The sequence below is a fragment of the Rutilus rutilus genome, assembly GCF_951802725.1.
Source record: "Rutilus rutilus genome assembly, chromosome: 16".
Classification (NCBI taxonomy): domain Eukaryota; kingdom Metazoa; phylum Chordata; class Actinopteri; order Cypriniformes; family Leuciscidae; genus Rutilus; species Rutilus rutilus.
Window position 1 is genome coordinate 3,178,136 of NC_140224.1, and position 18,759 is coordinate 3,196,894.

The following is an 18,759-nucleotide window of genomic DNA, read 5'->3' on the forward strand; positions in this document are numbered from 1 at the left end:
TTGAGGTCCTAGGCCATTGAATGATTTATATACCAATAATAATACTTTAAAATCAATCCTAAATTTAACTGGGAGCCAGTGTAAAGACCTGAGGACTGGTGTGATATGTTCATATTTTCTGGTTCTGCTCAGAATCCTGGCGGCAGCGTTCTGTATGAGCTGCAACTGTCTTATGGTCTTTTTGGGAAGGCCAGTGAGGAGTCCATTACAATAATCCACCCTGCTGGTGATGAAAGCATGCACAAGTTTCTCTAAGTCTTGTCTGGAAACAAAGCATTTAATTCTTGCTATATTTTTCAGATGATAGTATGCTGATTTAGTTATTGCTTTGACATGACTACTGAAACTAAGCTCTGACTCTAGTGTCACACCAAGATTCCTGACTTGATGTTTAGTTGTTTGACCCCTAGAGTGAAGGTATGCGTTCACCTTGAGAACTTCATCTTTGTTTCCAAACGCAATGACTTCAGTTTTGTCTTTGTTTAACTGAAGAAAGTTTTGACACATCCAACTGTTGACTTCATCAATGCATTGGCACAGGGAGTCAATGGGGCTATAATCGTTGGGCGATAGGGCTAAGTAGATCTGTGTGTCGTCTGCATAGCTGTGGTAAGCAATTTGGTTCTTTCTCATTATTTGGCTCATTGGGAGCATATACAGGTTGAACAGGAGTGGCGCAAGAATTGAGCCTTGAGGGACTCCGCATGGATGTCCACTCAGACTTATGGTCTCCTATACTCACATAATAACCTCTCCCATCTAAGTATGACCTGAACCATTTTAGGACTATCCATTATAGAATAAAATAATTATTTGAATGAAAAACCACAGGGTTCATGCTTTCCATTTCAACAGAAAGAAAAAGTACAGACCATATAATATGCAAGTTTACAGATATTTACATTTCTGTTGTGTATTCAAAGTCTTAAATAAATTACATGGGATTAGAAACGAAGAAGACTAGCTTAAAGGGATAGTTCACCCAAAAATGAAAAAGCTGTCATCATTTACTTACTCTCAATTTGTTTCAAACCTGTATGAATTTCTTTCTTCTGCTGAACACAAAAGAAGTTATTTTGAAGATTGTCGGTAACCAAGCAGTTGATGGAACCGATTGACTTCAATAGTATTTTTTCCCCCATAATATGGAAGTCATTTTTGGGTAAACTATCCCTTTAAAGAGAGATAAACAAGGGTTTCATTAAAATTCCTTTCAGTTTATTAACCCATGGTCTTACTAAAAAGTCAACCAATATTAATATCATAGAGGAATAATGCATACTATAGTATTCAGAACGGATAGTATACTAACTAACTGACCGACAGCACCCTCTTTTGAAAAAGTACTCCAGGTGAAAGTGGTCATGTGACATAAAGTTTGCTCAGTTGACCCTCGCTCGGTTCACTGACTTGTCAAACAAACATCAGATTGAAACTGAGGTACGTAAAGTACTATAAGCTTTCATGCTACATCTCCGCGATTTTCTGCACATCTGGTTTCGCATAAAATGTCCGCATGAAAACAACTTTTCTTTTTGTACTTTCAGTTTCACTAGAGTAGTTTCGTGTGGCTGAACTGGACTGGATAAGGAAAGGATGGAAATAACATTTAGTGGAAAGCGTGCTTTGGTGACTGGAGCTGGCAAAGGTAAGCTTTAATTCTTAAATGGACAATGAAAATTATGTTAACTCACCCTCGGTCGAAACGACTTATTTCTATTCTTTGGAAAACAAAGGGAGAGATTCTGAAGATTGTCTGGTCGCTCTTTTCCATGTATTAACAATGAATCGCGACTGAAGAGAGGGACAGCGATATTTAAGCTATTTAATGAACTAAATACATTGACATTTGCCATAGCGTTCTTGAAAAAAGGTGTCGGATTTGCAAAAAAAAAGAAGTTATGTTGGTTAAAGTCACCATGAAGTCAAAAAGCATTTTGTGTTTCTATTTTATGGAATATTTTAGTATCTATAACAAAGCACATCATTTTTTTTTTTTTATTCATGTCCCTCGTAATCTTTAATCAAAACAACTTAATCTCCTATCTTCGCTGATGACGTGTTTACTGGCGTGAGGGCGGGGCAACCTGTCACTCACATGAGATCAACCAATAGCAAACCACAACCATCCAATCAATTCCCCATGGACCCTACATTTTTTCACAAGCCCTTTCACTCAGGTATACGCTACAATAGGAAAGAAAAGACTATGGCTGCATCTGAAATCATATACTCTCTTGAGTAGGTACTTATTTTGTGTAAGTATTTACTTAACGGCCGCTAAAAAGTACGTTCTATATAGTATGAATGTGTGTTTAAGAATGTAATTTTGGATGTACTACACACTACACTACCTAAGCACACTTCAGAATCTCACGGGAAGTAGTAGATCATCCGGTTACTTTTTGCTTACTCTTTTATGAGTACTGTGAACGGACATACTTCTCTTGTCACTTTCTGTTTTTCGCCCACTATATAGTAGGGAAGTATGCGATTTCGGATGCAGCCACTCACAACTTCTAATTCATGTTGACTTTACGTGCTCTAGTATGTTAGTCGACATATCAAAATAAGTGTACGTCTTGATTTACAATGTACTTTTAATTCAAATTACTAAGTGCACTTTCTAGAAGTGTATTTAAATGTGTTAAGATACATGAAAGTCCAGTGACCTTTTATTTCTTGAATATATTATCTGCAAGTACAGTTTTAAAAAAATATACTTTTAAGATGTGAAGTACACTACAAGTGCACATTAAATACAATTAAGTGCACTTCTTTTTCACAAGGGTATACATAACACATTGTACATGGTGTATTTAAAAATGTCTTCTAAAGTCATACAGGTTTGGAACGACATGATATTTTTGGTTGAGGAGTCCTTTAAAAGTGTATAAGTGCATTTTCTGTTTGCTTTGAACTTTCCAAATGAGTGTGGTTAAGTATAATGATACACCAGATCGCTGATTCACCTCAATGCCTCGTAGGGATCGGACGGGCCACGGCACTGGCTCTGGCACGCTGTGGGTCAGAGGTCACGGCTGTCACACGCACTAAGGCTGACCTGGATAGCCTAGTGCAGGAGGTAATGACCCCTCGGTCACGGTCCATTGTTGCGGATCTATTGTTTCCCAGCATGCATCACTTCCAAGCATCGCATTCCTCTGCACCCCAAGAGAGCCTGCTGCTCCTTTATGCTTTATAGGTCTCATTCAGCCAGACTGTGACAATGGAAAATCTCTTTGTAATGTGTGATGCGTTTGATCCCCAGTGTCCCTCCATTAAGCCGGTGTGTGTGGACCTGTCGGACTGGGACGCCACAGCCCAGGCGCTGAAAGACGTCGGTCCGGTGGATCTTCTGGTGAACAATGCAGCCTGCGCTAGTCTTCAGCCCTTCCTAGAAGTCACGCCAGATCAGTTTGACATGTAAGGCTTTAAAATAGCACTCAAACACTATAATTTGTGTTTTAAAATAGTCAGACTGCATTTGTGATGGCTTTTGCAGGTCTTTCAGTGTCAACGTGAAAGCTGCACTTCATGTCGCTCAAGTAAGAAGAAAGCAAACCTACGCTTTATGATTTCATAATGCGTTTTATTAATGCTACATACACTTTTAATGTGCGTTTATTGTAGATAGTGGCTCGAGGTATGAAGGCCAGAGGAACTGGAGGATCCATTGTGAACATCTCGAGTCAAGCCTCACAGTGCGCTCTGAAAGATCACGCCGTATACTGTGAGTGCACCGACTCAAACTCACATGTCTAATCTCATTCATCGCATTCATGCAGCCGGCAACATTATCCCAGGCCTATCTATTGGACCCGGTGGAGAAACGTTTTGTCCAAGGCCTTGTGCATTTTTACAATAGGTACAACAACATGCACTATTTCTCATCAGTTGTAATCCAATCCGATTTCAGATTCTGGAAGTTTTGTTTATATGAATCCGAAACGTTGCATGTGCACACTAAATACTCTAAAAATGGTTTTCAGCATTGATAATAATAAGAACAAATAATATTTGATCACACGTAATAGAGCATCAAATCCTCATATTAGAGTGATTTCTGAAGGATCATGTGACACTGAAGACTGGAGTAATGATGCTGAAAGTTCAGTTCAGAATCGGAGACAATAAAACTTTGCAGACCCTTTACATTCACAAACACCTTTATTACATGAAAGGTAATATTCAACTTTAAAAATGTAGTAAATAATCTGACTCCTCCACTGAACAGTATTTACGATGTGAGACTTAATAAACCTAGAATAACATGTACAGACATGCATCACAGCGCTGTTTGTGTGCACAAGATATTTTTGAATAGTCCATTCAAGCGTTTACATGCTTAATTTCTTTCTGTTGATCGGATTATTTCAAGTCTGCACCATCAAGTTTCATTCTCATCGAGGTCAATCAAATCAGATCGATTACAACTGATTATTTGGGTGCATGTAAACTTATCATAGATGTCTCAAGAATGCATATGCATAAAGTAGATGCTGATGGTGGATTTTTATGTAAGGGTTGTGATGATGTACATTAATAATAATGCTGGTTAATATAGAGAATAGGACTTTGACACTCTTTCAGAGTTTATAAAGGAGTTAATTTTGTGATTATGATCAACTGACTGTACTTAAAAAAAATACATGGATTTAAGTTTGAATTAATTTATTACAGTATATTCGAGAGACATCAAGTAGCACAGATATGTAGATAATTAGTTTCTGGGATGATGGTCATTTATACAATTTAAGGGTCATTATTCAAAAAATGTTGACCACAGAATTCAGTTTCTGACCAATCAGAATCTAGTATTCTAGTTAATGGCCCTTTTTTCCCTTGCATTACTGGAGAACTCTCTTAAAGGGATACTCCACCTTTTTTGGAAATAGGCTCATTTTACAACTCCCCCAGAGTTAAACAGTTGCGTTTTAACGTTTTTTAGCATAGCTTAGCATAGATCATTGAATCGGACAAGACCATTAGCATCTCTCTCAAAAAAATGACCAAAGAGTTTCGATATTTTTCCTATTTAAAACTTGACTCTTCTGTAGTTACATCGTGTACTAAGACCGACGGAAAAGTAAAAGTTGTGATTTTCTAGGCTGATATGGCTAGGAACTATACTCTCATTCCTGCGTGATAATCAAGAAACTTTGCTGCAGTACCATGAGTACAGCAGGCGTAATGATATGACGCAGCGCCTGAAAATAGTCCACAGCTCGGTAACTTCCAGCGTGACCGGGACTAAGTTTGTCTAACCTATCAGACCTATTTTCAGGCGCTGCGTCATATCATTACGCCTGCTAGACTCATGGTACTGCAGCAAAGTTTCTTGATTATTACGCAGGAATGAGAGTATAGTTCCTAGCCATATCAGCCTAGAAAATCGCAACTTTTCATTTTCCATCTTAGTACACGATGTAACTACAGAAGAGTCAAGTTTTAAATAGGAAAAATATCGAAACTCTTTGGTCATTTTTTTGAGAGAGATGCTATTGGTCTTGTCCGATTCAATGATCTATGCTAAGCTATGCTAAAAAACGGTAAAACGCAACTGTTTAACTCTGGGGGAGTTGTAAAATGAGCCTATTTCCCAAAAAAGTAGAGTATCCCTCTAAATACTTAACCAAGTTCAAATTTTGAATCAAACTTGTCTTATTCAGAAGAAAATGCTCATTTGAATGTGTCGTTTGTGTTTTCTGAAGGTGCCACGAAAGGAGCGCTGGACATGTTGACGAGAGTGATGGCGCTGGAGTTGGGGCCGTATCAGGTTAATCACTCTTGATCCATAACTGAAAGCCAAGAGTTTTATCAGATCATGTTTGTGAAGTCTATCAAACAATAAGCTCATTGTTTGCTGTTTACAGCTTTGTGAAAATAAAGCGTACATTGTGATGATCACTCTTGCCTAGGAGGCTTCAAGCCAATCAACAACCACCCTCTTTAAAACACATAAATCTGAGCGTCTCCAATCGGAGATTAAATGTTTGGGTGTGTTTCTAACCGCCTTGCAATTTCTTGGAGAAGTTAGTGTAATTGCTAACAGATAATAATGCACATTTATGACCAAGTTGTTTGTGCATTGCCATAAATTATGGAGTGGATTAGGGACGTGTGTTAATATTCCCCAGCGTATTGCTTTTCCTGATCATATTAACAGCAGAGTATGGATCTTGACTGGTAGATAAATTGGTTTGCTCTAGGAACATAAAACTAATTGAAATCCACAATTCATAACGCCTGTCATCTAAACATTTTTCTCTTAATGAACATAATTTCCATCTTGGCCTCAACACTGTTTTAACTCTTTACATGAATAGCGAATTATGATGAATATTATGAATAATAGTTATAACAGTAAAAAAAAAATATATATAATTATTATATATAATAATATTCTATTAATAATCTAAAATAAAAAAAGGTAAACGCACAAAAGGCTTGCAGATTTAGTCTAAATTAAGCTATTATTATTATTATTATATTTTAATATAATTGTATTGAATTGAAATGAAATAATTAAAAAAATATAAAAACAGTAAATACATCAAAATGTGTAACATGGTTTTATTGTATTTTCTGCTTTAATATTTTTTATATTATTTATTTTATTAATTAATTGTATTATTATTGTTGTTATTAAGACCAAATGCTGGTTTGTAGTTATTGGTAGACATATTTACCATAAATTAAATGTATTATTTTTAAATAATAATATTAAACCAAATTCATAATAATATTTAGCATTATTATTATGGTTATTTTGATTGTTAAATTTGATTAAAAATGATTAATCTAAAATTGTTGTATATATGTAGAAATGAAAGTGTTTGTTGTCTACCTTTATTCATAGATAACTATATGCAGGTTTTATGTACTCTGACCTCGACAGATAAGAGTGAACTCGGTGAACCCGACTGTGGTGATGACAGAAATGGGAAAGATTGGATGGAGTGACCCAGAAAAGGCCAAGAGCATGACATCACGGATCCCACTGGGTAAATTTGCAGGTAAGCCTGAGTTTGTAGGTCACTATAACAGATGATGTATGTAAAAGTAAAATCTCCATTCCTCTTTCCTTGTGTTTCACCTTGTTGTTTCGATAATCAGGATTAATGTGCCAATAAATGTCCTCTGAGGGCAGTTAAGTTGATTGCAATAATGCAAATACATTTCTATACAGTAACTCTAGTAATGAACTAAACACTGGCAGTGCTGTCAGTTCACAATGCTGCGCTCATGTTGTTCTTCTGTTGGGTTATTTAATACCTCTCTCTGGATTTTGGGATTTAGCAAAGATTGTGTAAGCACATTTTAGTGACATCAGACTGTGTAACCTTCAGGCTTGTGAAACACCAGAATGTCAATGTCTGTCCACAACTATAGTCTCTTGGCTTTTCTAGTGCGTGTCTTTAATACAGTAATGCTCTGGCGTCCTTCTCATTGTGTTGTTTAGAAGTGGAGGATGTGGTCAACTCCGTCCTCTTCCTCCTCAGCGAGAAGAGCGCCATGACCAATGGAGTGATCCTGCCCGTGGACGGGGGGTTTCTGGCTTGCTAAAAACTAACATCATCAGGCAAAGGTGAATGAGCCTGAAGAGATGCGTTTCGTAACGTGTCAGCATTAACTCTTCCTCATTGGTTTGGGTCTGTTCTGACACAAAGCTGTCGTGGAATACGGGAGCATTAGTTGTTTGCTCTTATAGTGGCATTTTTGGCCTTTTTTTTTGTTTCCACTGTATGGAAACGAGCAGCATGAACATTCCACTAAATATCTGCTTTGGCGTTACACCGAATAAAGAAAATCTGGTTTGGAATTTTGAGTGTGAGTAAATGATTACAGAAATTCTGTTCCTTTTGATGTAACATACTGTACAAGACACGCTTGCATGATTAGCAAGATATTAAACCAAACTGAAGCGTTTAACAGCTGCTGCTCTGTCGACTTCATATGCTCCTCCTGAGAGTGTGAAGGTCTCTCCTTCTAGCCAGTTCTAGTTGCCATAACAATACAGTGGATTTTATGTCCTGTAGTTTCATGTACGACCAGAAGAGATCAGCATTCACACTCGTGTCGTGATTAAATCCACATACACTGACCAAATGTTGGACTTCAAGTCAAGTCATGTCAATGTTTTTTGTATGTTTGTATTGTCATGTTTATAATATTGTCATGCCTTGTAGTTGCATTTACAGATAATATAGTTTATATTTTGCGATGATGCAAGCAAACAAGCAGCTGAGATAGTATACATCACTTTACATGAGTGTACTGTATATGGATATACTTATATATCCAGCGTTATATACAGAACTGTACAATAATACACTTTACATTTTGCAATGATATAATCAATCATGCTGCCAAGATTTGCTGCATTGCTATTTATTTATATTAAAAAGGCTTTACTTGCTTACTTGAAAAATAGACAAAGCACTTAAAGTTAAAAGTATTGCAAATGTGCATATTTAAGGAATAGTTCACAAACATAATTCACAAAAACATATGCATGATATTTATTATACTTTTAGGGTAATTTATTAAAATGAATTAAAGCACAGGGTCAAAAGGGTAAGGGTAAAACATGAATAGATTTATTAATTAATGCATTCCTCATCTAAAACATTTTTGTAAATATACTATCTTACATCATGGAAATGTCTTTTGGCAGCTGTGAAGATCATCATCTTTTTTTTTTTTGTCCATTTTGAGAGTTATTTACAAAGTTAGGTGAGAGAAAGGAAGTGCAGCAGCACCGATGTAGACGACTCACACCCGACAGCCAATCACGTCACGGACGAATGCCCACACTCACGCCACATGCAGACACGTATTAACAAGGTTTCGGAAGTGGGAACGATCAGGGAACAAATGCCCATGCGATAAATGTCCTCCTGCAATAAAGAGACATTCAGGCTTCTGGTTGTGGCATGCAAGTCGCTCGTACACGCCTGCGAATGGGCATTTGTTCAGATAGAGCTCGGAGATTTTGGATTGTGAAGCTGTACAATAAAACCCGTCATCACAGATCAGAATCAAAGTGGTTTGTCCGTACATAGAAAACTAGAAAAGAAAGAAGATTCAAAAACAGTGTATTCACTAATTCATCAGTAAGTTTGTATCGACATAAAAGTAAAAGACACAATGTTCACAGTTTCCTTCTCCAGTGTTTGGAATGGCCAAGTTGTTAAAGCGTAGAGAAGAAGATATCTAGTGTTCATAACTGCGTGAGGCTTTAAAGTCAACATGAAATCAAACACACCCTATTTAGTTTCTCACTTCACTTATAGAACACAATTCACACATGCACGTTATTCCAAAGATGGAAATCTTTCATAAAAATGTAACCTACAAAACTACACGATTTTCACAATCCAAACAATTCCCAACCTTTCTTCCTCATTGAATATCCTCTTTAAAGGGATACTTCACCGATTAGCATTAAGCTTTGTATCAGTAGAAACCCGGTAGTATTTTCGCATGACCGTGCTTCCCTCCCTCATGTCCCCCTGAGACCAGAGATTTCTGTATTGTGTGTCTGGAAAAAAAAACTCAGATGACGTAAAAATCATCATTTAGCTCATCAGAGGCTTTTGTGTCCAGAGGCGAGAGACTCCAGCCAGTAGGAGGAGCTCGTTCTGCATGTCTTCAACCCGCCCATAGGGGGATCTCACCATAAAACACCGTCTTTTCAGTTTCGACTCGACTAGTAGCCTAGCTGTATCATTTCTCCCGATACTGCCCTCTGTAACCGGTAGGCGTGGCTTGGGAGTGGCCTCGTAGGGCAGCGAAGCAAGTGCATTCTGGGAGTTGTTGTCTTTCATCTTTCAAATACATTTTCTGGCTTTTCTCAGTCTAGAAGGCACCAACTTCTAAAATACTTTCACGTTTCTACTACATAAATGACCCAATTTAAATACACATTCATCTTTCCAGCGGTGAAATATCCCTTTAACTCATTACAGATTTTCGTTTCATGTTGACTTTAACGCCGGCAGGAATGCTAATACTGCGAATGGTTAGCTTTGTACAAGACCGTATAAATGAACAGAACTTTCCCATTTCTTTGAAACGCTTCCTTTTTACGACACCAAGAAAACACTTCCTTACAGTATGTCAACAATTACACTGTACCACTAAAACTTCTCATATAAACAATATGAAATGGAATATTACATCTCTGGGCACGCGAGGCCGCGAAAAACAATCTACCACAAGGTTTCCCTCCGACTGGACGCTTCTAGCCAATGGTTCGCATACATGTGATGTGCATTAGAACTTCATGGACGGCTGTCACCGAACCTGTGAGAGAAGTACAATATATTTTCCAGGACGCTGATTAAAAATATTGTAGTTGTGTGTGGGTTTGGGTGGCTTCTGCTCAGAAGAGAGTGCAGCGCTTGCCACGTTTCTTGACGGGTGGAGGGCAGAGGACGGCGCGAATGGCCTCGTCAAACACAGTCTTTAGCCCTCGCTGAGTCAGGGCCGAGCACTCCAGGTACTTCACAGCACCTGCGCAGAAACACAAGAAGAACGTACCTTGAATTTGCTAAAACGGGTGTTTTCTGGACACTTGCTCCACTCAGAAGAGTGCGGAGAGTTCTAGGGCTGCACAATTAATCCAAATAAATACTTATTATGAAATAACACTTAATACTCATCAACAAAAGAGAAGATTTAAGGGCTCACTGTGGTTTAAAAAAAATAAAAAAAAAGTTTGATGGTTTAACATCTGAAAATTAAGAAATTAAGTGAAGACAGTCATGAATATTAGTGTTGTAATATTATTCAATATTATTTTTTTATTTTACTGTGCAGTATTACAATAGTAATATTTCTTATTTATATCTTTATTTCATGTCATTATTTTAGAGCCATGTTGATATACACTCACCTAAAGGATTATTAGGAACACCTGTTCAATTTCTCATTAATGCAATTATCTAATCAACCAATCACATGGCAGTTGCTTCAATGCATTTAGGGGTGTGGTCCTGGTCAAGACAATCTCCTGAACTCCAAACTGAATGTCAGAATGGGAAAGAAAGGTGATTTAAGCAATTTTGAGCGTGGCATGGTTGTTGGTGCCAGACGGGCCGGTCTGAGTATTTCACAATCTGCTCAGTTACTGGGATTTTCACGCACAACCATTTCTAGGGTTTACAAAGAATGGTGTGAAAAGGGAAAAACATCCAGTATGCGGCAGTCCTGTGGGCGAAAATGCCTTGTTGATGCTAGAGGTCAGAGGAGAATGGGCCGACTGATTCAAGCTGATTGAAGAGCAACTTTGACTGAAATAACCACTCGTTACAACCGAGGTATGCAGCAAAGCATTTGTGAAGCCACAACACGCACAACCTTGAGGCGGATGGGCTACAACAGCAGAAGACCCCACCGGGTACCACTCATCTCCACTACAAATAGGAAAAAGAGGCTACAATTTGCACGAGCTCACCAAAATTGGACAGTTGAAGACTGGAAAAATGTTGCCTGGTCTGATGAGTCTCGATTTCTGTTGAGACATTCAGATGGTAGAGTCAGAATTTGGCGTAAACAGAATGAGAACATGGATCCATCATGCCTTGTTACCACTGTGCAGGCTGGTGGTGGTGGTGTAATGGTGTGGGGGATGTTTTCTTGGCACACTTTAGGCCCCTTAGTGCCAATTGGGCATCGTTTAAATGCCATGGCCTACCTGAGCATTGTTTCTGACCATGTCCATCCCTTTATGACCACCATGTACCCATCCTCTGATGGCTACTTTCAGCAGGATAATGCACCATGTCACAAAGCTCGAATCATTTCAAATTGGTTTCTTGAACATGACAATGAGTTCACTGTACTAAAATGGCCCCCACAGTCACCAGATCTCAACCCAATAGAGCATCTTTGGGATGTGGTGGAACGGGAGCTTCGTGCCCTGGATGTGCATCCCACAAATCTCCAACTGCAAGATGCTATCCTATCAATATGGGCCAACATTTCTAAAGAATGCTTTCAGCACCTTGTTGAATCAATGCCACGTAGAATTAAGGCAGTTCTGAAGGCGAAAGGGGGTCAAACACAGTATTAGTATGGTGTTCCTAATAATCCTTTAGGTGAGCGTATATAAAATCATAAAACTTTGGTCATATTTGTGTAGCTCTACAAACAAGCACAGCAAACCTGGATTTTTTTTTTTAAACTGCATTTTAAAACGCAATCACTTTTTTTTTTTTTGAAAAATTGCAATTACATTTTTTCCCTCCCAAAATTGTGCAGCCCTTTCAAAACTTTGAGGTTTTTAAGATTTCATTTAATGTTTTTGACTCTTCTGCTCACCAAGGTTGCATTTATTTAGTCAAAAATACAATAAAAAACGGTATTATTGTGAAATATTATTAAAATAAATATTTTCTATTTTAATATACAGGGTGAGCCATTTATATGGATACACCGTAATAACATGGGAATGCATACAAAAGTTGTATCCAAGATGGCCGACTTCTAAATGGCCACCATGGTCACCACCCATCTTGAGGAGTTTGCCCCCTCACATATACTAATGTGCCACAAACAGGACTTTAATATCACCATTCCCATGTTATTACGGTGTATCCATATAAATGGCCCACCCTGTATAATAAAATGTAATTTACTCATGTGATCAAAGCTGAATTTTCAGCATCATTACTCCAGTCTTCAGTGTCACATGATCCTTCAGAAATCATTCAAACATGATGATTTGATGCTCAAGAATAAAAACAGTTGTGCTGTGTAATTTTTGTGGAAATCATGATGCATATTTTTCAGGATTCTCTAGTAAATGGAAAGTTCAAAAGAACAGCATTTGAAATGGAAATCATTTATAACATTATAAATGTCTTTTACTGTTGCTTTTGATTAATTTAATGCATCCTTGCTGAATTAAAATAAAAGCATTAATTTCTTTCTTAAAAAAAAAAAAAAAAAAAAGCCTTCTCAACAGCATGTGTAGTGAATAGGACACTAGGATAAACTCCTGACACACTGGTCTCGCATAAATCAGCCATTTACTGTTTCTGGCAGGCTCTGAGAAAACATTCACCCTGAGGAGACTAGCAGAATGCAGACCAACACGACAAAGAGCCCTTCTCTAGGAAAGGCCATTTTGTTTTCTGAACATCTTTCTCCGGCTGCCGCTCCTCCCCCACGTTCCCGGCTCATGCCGGACCGCCACCGGTAAGACAATTGGCATCTTTGTGCCGCCCACTCCACTCAGCAACTCCAGCATATGACAGCATAACCAGCATCCCACTCACTTCCAGACCCCAGCTCAATAACTCATTATAGAAACACGCCTCTGGTAATGGAAGTACAGTTTTCCTGCTGTCATACATAAATCTCTCTACGCACCGATCTCTCGGGCCATGGCCAGGCCCTGTGGGTAGGTGATGGGCGACAGCTTTTTGTCCCGCAGCCTCTCTATGGTGTCCTTGTCATCTCGCAGGTCCAGTTTGGTGCCCACCAGGATGATGGGTGTGTTGGGGCAGTGATGTCGCACCTCAGGGTACCACTGGAGCATAGGAAGATAGTCTTATGTTACATTATAGTATCAGCTTTATCTAAATATTCACCGTTTCTGCCTGTCGTTCTTTCAACAACAGTCACAAAATAAGTCGCACCAACCTTTGCACGGACGTTCTCAAAGGATGCTGGGCTCACCAAAGAAAAGCATATTAAAAACACATCCTGTGGAGAAAACAGAGGAGAAAGCTGTTTTTGTTGACATAAGCAAGTCTAATTTAATTATTGAAGCTCTTTCTGTTGTTCTGCAGGGATAAGAGGACATTCATGAGATTATTATAAGAATTTGATGGAACAAAAGAGGTGATGTCTCACATTCAACTTAAAAATGTACCATCCAATGTTCAAAATGGTCTCCCTTTCTAAAGATATTTCGTAAAATTACACCTGACTATATATATATATACACAAAAGATTAATCTATATTTACAGTAATTTATACAGTGAACACTAGCGGACTACACTACAGACCTTACTTTATTTATTACTTTGTTATATTGTATTTCTATGCTTGTTGTAATTAGTGTATTTAATCTTATTTTTTTTACTGACTGCTGATTTGCCTTAAATAATGTTTGAACTTTATCATTTAAGCTTGTAATTTTTGCTGTGGAATCGAAGTACTTCAAGTGGGATTTAAGTAATAAATGGAACACATGCAACTTTGGCAAATGTAAGTGTAAAATTGTTGTTGTTTTTTCTAACCCTAACCAGCAGCTGCCCAAAGTTGCACTCACCTTTATGATAAGAACTTTTGAACCGTAAGGGCAAGAAACAAAATTGCACGCTATGTCGTAATTTTCCGTCATGAAATCTTTTCCGCCATTTTTAATTTTCAAAAAAACGACTTTTTTTTAATGGTCCTAGACCGTTGCTCTACTTTTCACAAAAATCAAATCAGCTTATCTTCAGACAATGGCGACAAAAATTACGGAAAGTAAGTCGATTAGTCAAACCGTTCTTGAATAACGCACAAACGAATTCGATGTAGCCAAAGTGGACACAAGGCTATATCTCCGCAACGCTTTAGCATATTCAGACCAAACTTGGTGTGTGTTATGACAACCATGACCTGAGGGTACCTGCACAGTTTCGGTACAGTGCCACCTAGTGGTCAGGAGATATTCCTTTTTTTTTCTTATAACTTATGAACGTTTTAGCCGAAAATCACAAGACTGGACTCTCTAGATTTGCCATAGCATACCGAGTCGAACAAGATCCAATTTGCCCATGTCGCCCAATGTTGTAAAATACTGTATTTTGCGAATGCATTAGCGTCGATATGAAAGTCGGTATGTGCCATCGGCACCATGCCCTGAAGGTATTCAAAAAGTTTCAAGACAGCGCCCCCTTGTAATAGAATTAGTATTTATGTATTATAATATTATTACGCAAAAAAAAAATGCTAATAGCTTTTGATGAGTTTTGCCTATTGTGGTGAGACTAGTATTGGTATTTCTTGGGTCATGCAGAGAACATTAATACCAATTATGCCATAAACATCATGTCCGCCATTTTGAATTTCTTTGAAAACCTACTTATTCTACCTCCTCTTAGAACTTCGGTCCGATTTTCACCAAATTCAACTCTGACCAAGTCCAACTCGGATTATGGCGGCAAAAAGTTATGGATTTCATGTTGATAGACAAACCGATTATCATTTACCACATCAGCGAATTTGATGACAAGCCTTTTAGGCTGTATCTCTGCAAAGCTTTGACATGTTGACACCAAACAATGACCCCACCGGATCAATTTGGTGTCAGCACCACCTATTGGTCAAAAGTAATAAGCAATTACGTCACATTACAAGTGATTGTATTTATAGGTTTTCAACCATTTTGCTTAAAATCGTCTCCAACTGTCTTTATTTACTCATTTTTGCAGTTGGTTTGAACTCTAATAAATAAAGTATTAAAAAAAGAATTTGACGTCACGCACCGTCTGCGGGTACGAGAGGGGACGGAGGCGGTCATAGTCTTCCTGTCCGGCAGTATCCCATAAGCCAAGGTTCACTGGTTTGCCATCGACCATCACATTGGCAGAGTAGTTGTCAAACCTAAAACATGCACATAGACGTAATGCTCAATAAAACATTCAGAATGAGACAAATGCCATCGGAATTATTAGTTGCCACCGCAGCCATCAACCATTCCTGAATGCTCATTCATCTTAATGAACAACAAAGTAATTACTCAGAAATACATTCCAAAATGTCATTGAGTGGATCGGCTCACATTTTTGGAATATCTCGCTGTGAAGCATCAGGATGCAGTTCATTAGATCTTTAGAATGGTCAACTAATTGTCTTATTGATATGCAAATCAATGCTGTCACATGCTCTTCATGTCCACAGATCACCAGCGAGGACTAATAAATCATCCCATATGAGCGAGTGGTCAGCCACAACAAAGTTATTACTGTAGAAAAAATATATAAACAACTTATACAAAACATCTTCTACACTACGGAAATAATTGGTTAGCTAAAAAAATGAACTTTTACGTGCAACATTTGCACCATTGGAAGTTATTTTGCCTTTATGAAGGTTTATAAATAAACCAATTGTCCATTTATGTTAAATACTTGTATGATTAATTGAAATATAATTCTCATTTTAACCCTAATGTATCATAGTTTCAACATGATCAAAACACAATCTAGTAGTCCTTCTGTTGCCTGATTGATAGTTTAGACTTTTTTTTCTTTCTAGCAAATAAAAGGCCTTCTAGAATAATTGTAAATCAGGTCTTTTTTTTTTCTGTGAAATCTTTACTGATTTTTATAAAGTAAACATAAGAATAACTTTTATATTGTTAATAATATTTCGGGATCAACATTTAATGGGCTGAAGCAACGTAGGTTTTCTTGATTATCTGTAAAAAAAGATTTTTTTATCGTTTTAAAATGCGGGTATCAAATATGATCATCAGCAGGCTTTTGAGGAAGGTTTATTTGTTCATTTCTCAATCATCATTGTATCGCATTGCATTATATGTTTTAAAACTACAGAGCTATGATCATAAAAGCATTTAATTGTCATTTTTCTAAGACATTATTGGCAGATAGAGTGACGACTGATATTTATATGCATTTTATGTAAGCATCTGCTTCATATAATCACTATATCATACTATATGAGCTATATGATGTATCAAATATATACAGTATATATCATCTAAATGATTTTAACACCAAATTTCATCATATTCACACTATATACTCACACTGTCGGGATGTACTCGCCAGGGAAGGCATTTGTGGTGTAGCTGATGAGCAGACAGGTCTTACCCACCGCCCTGGGGAAAAGCACAAGACACAGCTAAACTAGGGATTTCTGAGGTGCATTAAAAGAAAACTCATTGATGGAATGGTGAAAAGGCCATAACATTATATCATATATAAGGTTGCATCAATGCAAAAGTAGTTACTGCTGCTTGTGTGCTCTTTATGTGGGTGTTAGTATGTCAGATAGTGACAGACCCTGTCCCAGATTCACACTGGCCTGAGGGAAACCACACACACACTCCGAGGAAACGCACCGACAGAGAAAGAATCGTTCTTCTGAGTCGGATGAAGGACTCGTTCACGAAACGTTTCAAGAGTCACCGCTCGAATGATTCACTGAACGGAGAACCGTATCTTTTCAGACACGTCCGATTCAAATAGATTTTTTTTTTTTTTTAAATAATGCAAACATTTTAATGCAAGTTTTTTAATATGATGTTGATCTTAAAATAAAATAAAATAAATTATGAATTCTCATTATACATGGAAACTTTCTACAAATGTAAATGGGCATTGAAAAAAACGCCTTTTAATCATTTAGAATAGGAATTAGCATAAATTATGAATAACAAAGCAAAAAAAGACTGTAAATGACTGTAAACCCTTACATATATCATTTGAGATAGAGCGAGCAACGCGTGTGCCCGTAAAATAATAGCGAATCATATTCTTGAACCGATTCTTCAAAAGAACCGATTCGTTGAACGAGTCGGACTTCCCATAGCAGGGAAACTCGCTCACATGGACGCGCGCCACACACTTCTCGTGCACACTCGTGAGGGAGTGGTAACCATAGCGGTTCTTGCTTCAGGCTTTTGCCATTCAACATGGGTCAGTAGCACAACACCCTGCTAAATACAATCACTCCCCGACTACAGCGAACAAAAATAACATATTACCGTTCAAAGCCTGTTCATTTCATGACTAATAAATAAACAACGCATACTGAAAGCCGCACGTGCATCAGTGATTCAAAATAATACACGAAGACATAAAACAATTTTTTTTTTTTTTTTTTTTACGATGAGCCCATTTTAATAGTTATACAGGTTAATATTCTAGTTTTTTACATGCATTCTGCATACAACATGAACATGCTTAAGATCAAATAGACGGTATTTCGTTAAGCAAACGATAAAATGCACAGGCCAGAACTAGGCATCAATGCATTGCAATAACACACACGGGTTTTCCAAGGATGCTCCTCTCTATCAGCTCCCAAAAACACTACTTACCCGTCGCCGACCACCACGCATTTAATAGCTTGCATTTGTGGAGAGGCAGGTTGCTTCACTTCACAGGCGTAAATGTGTTTTATTATGACACAGCTCCCACTTAACCCGAGAAATGATAGATATCTGCAAAAATACGGTCACTGCCCTCTGCAGCAGCGGTTTGACAGCGAACCTCACCGAGTCTCTCCGGGAAAAGCCGAAGAGATTTAAAGGGACAGGAGCCCACACAGAGTTCAGTCATTTCCTCCGTGCTGGATGGAATACTAGATACTAAATAATACGCAGTATGCACTATTTACTGCCTACTACTTTTTTTCTTTTCATTTTTACATTTAATGCATTTGGCAGACACTTTTATCCAAAGCGACTTTTATCACATACATTATATCAGTTCATGCATTGCCTGTGAATCAAACCCATTGACGTTGTAATGCTAACGCTATGCTCTACTTTTTATAGCAGCTGTAAAAGTTGATGTTATACCACGGTAAATATTTTAAACAGCAGTGTGCAAGATGTTTGTCACATGACCTTATCACACTTATGCATGAGAGACGTCCAGTTATTATTACACCAGAAATAATGCCATTAATGCATTTTTTCATTTTCAGTTTGTTTAACACATTCAAATGGAAATTATTGCCCAAATAAAATGGAAATATTTCTTTGTAGTACAGTACCA

At 37.8% G+C, this 18,759-nt stretch overlaps 2 protein-coding genes across 2 annotated transcripts; one reads left to right on the top strand and one right to left on the bottom strand.

Annotated features, from left to right (window-relative positions):
* The first annotated feature begins 1,091 nt into the window (after positions 1-1,091).
* dcxr (dicarbonyl/L-xylulose reductase) lies at positions 1,092-7,825 on the top strand. Its single transcript, XM_084434763.1, has 9 exons — positions 1,092-1,440; positions 1,548-1,648; positions 2,988-3,085; positions 3,272-3,426; positions 3,506-3,548; positions 3,634-3,733; positions 5,715-5,779; positions 6,902-7,019; positions 7,466-7,825. Exons 2-9 carry the CDS (start codon positions 1,597-1,599, stop codon positions 7,567-7,569), a joined length of 735 nt encoding a protein of 244 aa, XP_084290889.1. The 5' UTR covers positions 1,092-1,440; positions 1,548-1,596; the 3' UTR covers positions 7,570-7,825.
* Positions 7,826-9,511: 1,686 nt separating this feature from the next.
* Positions 9,512-18,262, bottom strand: rac3b (Rac family small GTPase 3b). The gene is made up of 6 exons (XM_084434764.1): positions 18,078-18,262; positions 16,782-16,853; positions 15,496-15,613; positions 13,657-13,719; positions 13,384-13,543; positions 9,512-10,521 (listed from the first exon to the last, which is right to left on the bottom strand). The coding sequence occupies exons 1-6, from the start codon at positions 18,110-18,112 to the stop codon at positions 10,391-10,393; spliced, it is 579 nt and encodes a 192-aa protein (XP_084290890.1). The 5' UTR covers positions 18,113-18,262; the 3' UTR covers positions 9,512-10,390.
* Positions 18,263-18,759: the final 497 nt, after the last annotated feature.